The sequence below is a fragment of the Haliotis asinina genome, chromosome 13 (genome assembly GCF_037392515.1).
Source record: "Haliotis asinina isolate JCU_RB_2024 chromosome 13, JCU_Hal_asi_v2, whole genome shotgun sequence".
Lineage (NCBI taxonomy): Eukaryota > Metazoa > Mollusca > Gastropoda > Lepetellida > Haliotidae > Haliotis > Haliotis asinina.
The window spans coordinates 50,239,200-50,244,956 of NC_090292.1; the positions used below are offsets into that span (position 1 = coordinate 50,239,200).

Here is a 5,757-nt window from a genome sequence, read left to right on the forward strand (position 1 = left end):
ATGGAAACGGTTCACCGGGAGATCCTAAGGAAGAATTATTCTGGCCTCGTGCAGGCCATACAGCGTGTAGGAAAGGTGGTCGACAAACTCGTGCAGTTTAACGTCCTTACCTGCCTCATGAAAGCGGACATTATTGAGAAACCACAAACGTCCTTTAACCGGGCCAGAGAGTTACTCAACATGTCACCTAGGCGAGGGCCTCAAGCATACACCCTGTTTTGCAAAGCCCTAGAGGAATGCGGGGAGATACAGGCCCTAACGTTACTGGGACTTGAGACAGATCAGGAGATGACTGAACTACCGGATCCCAGATGTCATTTACATCTAGGTGACAATGTGTATATGACAGCCAAGACATGGGACGATGTTTTGAGCATACATGTGAGAAAGTATGAAGTGTACCCGAGTGGCATGGCCTACCCAACGAAGAGGGGTATTGTATTGAGTTTGAAACACTGGATGGAACTCCCTGGAGCTATTCGATCCATTGAGGAGGCTGTCAAGGAAGGGAAACCTAACTCCCAATGGCATTTGGGAGCTAATGTGTTTGTTACCATGGATAGTACGAGGTCGCAGCTCCTTGGAAGGTGACCCAAGGTCAGGAAGACCTTCTGAAGCCATTACAGAAGATACAATTGCCCGGATCCAACGCTTAATTATGTCCGATCGGAGAATAAAGGTGGACGAGATAGCCTCAGAGTGTGGCATTTCACATGGAAGTGTTTGCAGAGTGATCCATGAACACCTGCACATGTCCAAGGTATCCGCAAGATGGGTCCCTCGTAACCTAAATGCACATGATCGTCACCAGAGAGTTGAATCCAGTCGTGAGCTGTTGGACATCTACAACGCTGATCCTGATAACTTTCATGCTCGTCTGGTTACTGGGGATGAAACCTGGATTCATCACTGGGATCCCGAAACCAAACAAGAATCCATGCAGTGGAAGCACAAGCATTCTCCTGCACCCAAGAAGTTCAAAACACAACCTTCTGCTGGCAAGATCATGGCAACCGTTTTCTGGGATTCAAAGGGTGTGATTCTCATAGACTATAAACCACCTAAAACTACGATCACAGGGGCTTACTATGCTGACTTGTTGAAAAGATTGAGAGCGGCCATCAAAGAGAAGAGGCGTGGGAAGTTGACAGCTGGAGTCATGCTTCTCCACGACAATGCACCAGTCCACAAGAGCCGTGTTGCACAAGCTTCTCTTCAACAATGTGGCTTCGAACAACTAAACCATCCCCCATACAGTCCAGATCTGGCCCCCAGCGACTACTATCTGTTTCGCAATTTGAAATCTCACTTGCGTGGAACAAGATTTGCCAATGATGATGACCTCAAGGCAACAACAGAGGCGTGGCTGAGGGACCAATCTGAAGACTTCTATTTCAAGGGCATAGACAGTCTCAAAGACAAATGGGCAAAATGCATCGAGGTTCAGGGAGACTATATTGAAAAATAAAACCAATATCACAACCATTGTGTTCTGTTTTCTATCGAGTTCTATGAACATATTGACTTCCCCTCGTAGGTGTGTAAAGGAATTTCCTATGGACACCCTGAGGTAAGTTGTTTCAAAACGTAGATGTTTGCACAAAGGTACACTTACCTTGATGTTCTGTTTTTGCATAGTTGAGACATTGATGAAAATATATATCCAGTGAATTGCACACAATATAGGATTAAATTCAGTGAATTACATACAGTATAATCCAAAGAGGACTGTAATCCAGTGCACTCTGATATATATATATATATATACAATATGTGAAACCACTTCAATGTATAGCCACTAGTGACTTCAGAGACTGAGTATGACATGGGACTGTTTGGTGGGGGCTTATATACCCCATATGAATCTAAAAATAAGTTTTAGGGAAACCCCCATTTACAACATGATCTAAAGATAGGAGTGACTCGTTTTCTAAAAATAGACACCGGGCGTTGATATAATAGATCTAAATATAACCCGTTGCCAGGGGACTGTTCTAAAAATAGATTTTGACTTAAAAAAAACTAGGTCAAATGTGGGTCTTTGAAAGCCCCCATACTACTAACAATGATTCCTTAATGAGAAAATTTATACGAAGTGTGTGTGTGTGTGTGTGCGTGCGTGCGTGCGTGCGTTTTTCTTTTCAACACCAGACAGTCAGTTGAGTGACTACTTGCCACGTGGCCGCTTAGTTATCTTATAATACCTCGCAGTAACCAGTCCACACATCAGGCTGCGACTTGTAATATTACTCTTAATTGTGATAGGCCCACTCGTGGACACCCCTACTGACGTAAAAACTCCGTCAATGGGTAAGTTACTTTGCTTTCAACATTTTATTCTCTTGCTAACCACGCACGGTGCTACAGGGTAACAACAGCCATACAGTTAATAGTCGAATATTAGGTCTCTTTAATGAAACCTCCTTTCATCTGACAGTAGGTTTTATTCCGTGATAGTGCTAGTTAGACACTGAATAAACATAAGTAAGTTTCAGTTGTTTAGTCCGCCATCGATCTTCTTTAATCCAACATGATTAACAGTTTCAGCGCATCTTCAAGCGGTTATTCATGCTGCTTAAATGTTTCATGCTGTCGCTAGACTGACATTTTGCTACAAGTCAACAATGATTTTCTACTACACAAATTAGTGAATTGTTGCTATACACATCACATATCAGTAAATATACCTGTTTTGCCAGCTTCAGTGGGTGAGTACAAGTTTCACGCTTATGGTAGAGGTAGCGTGATGGTCTGGGGTGGGATACACATCAGCATGGACTTTCTCAATACCCCGTATGTGACGTTGCTTTCCTGGCCAGCTCGATCTCCCGACTTGTCTAGGTGACGTATTTTCGCCCGTGATTTCATGTACTTCATCTCCCACACTATGTGTACACTTATAATCATATTTTGATATGTATGAATCACTTTGTATTTGTACCAATACTGAATACTCTCCCTTTGTATACCAGTGGGGAGGAGATCAACATGACACGCAAAGCCTTCACGTTACGTAATCACTCACACGGGTAAGAAGGGTGCCTAATCTCAGCATAAAAATATTGACTCGTTAGCATCACAAGAAGGATTACATCATTTAACAACTGACAAGTCATCAAGTGGACTGGACGAGTGGCATTCATTGACTTGAACAGACAGGTTGTTTCAGCAACAGTTGATGTTCCTCTCTTCTCATTTTAATCAACACCAGTTTGTATTTTAGCCACAACAGCAAGTATACGTCCAAAGACATGAAAAAGGGCAGTTCATCAAGCAAGGGGAGATTTATCTTCATGGACAGTTGTGTTTCAATGTCGGACACATTTTCGATCGCTACCAAATTTGGTTATCAGTTCTTTCTTGACAGGATCAGTGTCCCGCCTGTTAGTACTGGAACATAAGGACGCCTTTATCTCAGTAAATAAATAACTAATTTGATGGAGTACTTCTGTGTGCAGTTCCTCTTTGTGGCAAGGGGAGACTTGCCTTCATCGACCTGGACGGAGACATTGTTTCAGCTAACAATATGGCGTTTTCAAAAGTTCCTCTCGTCATGACACCATGAACTCTCAACAAAGGACTTTCCTATTTAATAAGAAAGGTTACATCACTCCAAAATAGAAATCAACATAAACCCCCAAAAGATTACATTTTTACACATTGTCACATAAGTGTAGAAGTGAAAGAAGCGGACATAGAAATTACCTGTTCACATATTGTGGTGTTACCATCACAAGAAGGATTACATCATTTAACAACTGTCAAGTCATAAAGTGGACTGGACGAGTGGCATTCATTGACTTGAACAGACAGGTTGTTGTAGCAACAGTTGATGTTCCTCTCTTCTCATTTTAATCAACACCAGTTTGTATTTTACCCACAAAAGAAAGTATACGTCCAAGCACAGACGAAAAGGGCAGCTCATCAAGCAAGGAGTACTTCTCTGCGCCGTCCCTCTTTGTGGCAAGGGGAGACTTGCCTTCATCGACCTGGACAGGGATGTTGTTTCAGCTAACACAGAGGCGCTTTCAAAAGTTCCTTTCATGATAACACAATGAAATCTCAACAAAGGACTTTCATGTGAAATCAGAAAACTTACATCACTCCCAATTGGAAGTCAACATAAAACCCCAAAAGATTGCCCTTTTACACATTGTTACATAAGTGTAAAACGGAAAGAAGCGGATACAGAAATTACCTATTCACATATTGTGGCACCTGTGTAGAAGTGAAAGAAGTGGACATAGAAATTACCTGTTTACACATTTAAACGCCAATGTATACATCAGTGAATGAAGCGAACAATTAAGATATCTATTAATAAACTGGAACATTGTTTTAGAAATACCATGACAATTGGTTGCTCCATATATAGTCTGGTTCATAATTATTGAGAATTTTTCTTCTTACTTTGAGCTATCCTAACACCTCAACTCATTCACTGATACTTAAAACTAAGTAATGGTATGAGGGAGGTAACTCATCTTGGCCTACTGAGTATAGTACAATTAGAGTTACCTCCCCAGAATTTGTAGCAGACGTCATTTTCCTCAGCACTGTCAACAATGTCTGCTGAAGATAAAAGAAGGTTGATTTTTGAGTTGTGTAATCAAGGAATTGATGATGTAAATACATTGGCAGAGAGAACAGGAACTCCTCTTTCTACTGTGTATAGGATTAGGAAGAATTTTAAAGAGGGAAAGGATTTTGGGCACCAGAAAGGAGCAGGGAGACCCAGAAAATTGGACTTCTCAGATCGCGTCCGGCTGGGAATTTTAGCGTCTAAAAAGCAAAGGGCAAGCATCTCCAACATCAGGTATGAAATGATAGAAAGGGGATCAACAGTTGTATCAAAATCTACAGTTAGAAGAAATTTGATTGATCTTGGATGGGAGAATTCCTTCTCCTCTCATGAAACAAGAACTTAAAGACAGGCGTGTTGAGTGGTGTTTGGTACATGAAAACTTTGACTGGGAAAATGTGATTTTTACTGATGAAAGCTCAATATGGGTATATCCCAATAATGTGAAAATATGAACAAAGTCTGCGTCAGCACCGTTGTATCGACGACCTAAATACAGCCCAAAGTTTCATGTATGGGGAGGGATATCCTTATTAGGAACGACCCCGCTGTGTGTGTTTGAGGGAAATCTGACAAGTCAACGCTACACTAACATATTAGATAATAAACTCATGGGCAAAAGAAACTTATCACTTTAAAATTTCCATTTACGCTTCTAAACAAAACTGAACTAGGTAAAACATACTGAGAAAACATTCGCTAAAACACATTTTTAAGCTGAGTAGCAAGCAAAAAACCCGAGATATTGTGATTTTCGTGAAAGCACGAAAAACAGTGAAAAAGGTTTTTTGAGTGTAACCAAAAGTTCTCGTGCACATTGGTTGCATAAATACAGCTGTTCGACAGTGCAATCATGCATTATCAAAAAGCATATCAAAGTTATGCCACGACTGTCATCGGAGCAACGCAATAGGGCCATCGGTATGGCCCATATGGGGGCGTCACAACGTCAGATTGCCAGAACATTCCACTGCAGCCAGGCAACAATCAGCAACCTCCTGAGACGTTTTCAGCAGACAGGTCAGACCACTGACCGTCCAAGATCAGGTAGACCAAGGGTTACGACGCCCGCCGAAGACCGCCATATCCGTACGATACACCTACGGAACAGATTCGTCACAGCGACGTCAACGGCGACCACAGCCTTGGGACACCGCATCAGCAGACGAACCGTA

At 41.9% G+C, this 5,757-nt stretch overlaps 1 protein-coding gene across 1 annotated transcript; it reads left to right on the forward strand.

Moving 5' to 3' along the window:
- LOC137259662 (uncharacterized) lies at positions 1–3,565 on the forward strand. Its single transcript, XM_067797265.1, has 4 exons — positions 1–587; positions 1,538–1,570; positions 2,973–3,013; positions 3,459–3,565. Exons 1-4 carry the CDS (start codon positions 1–3, stop codon positions 3,563–3,565), a joined length of 768 nt encoding a protein of 255 aa, XP_067653366.1.
- The last annotated feature ends 2,192 nt before the right edge of the window (positions 3,566–5,757 follow it).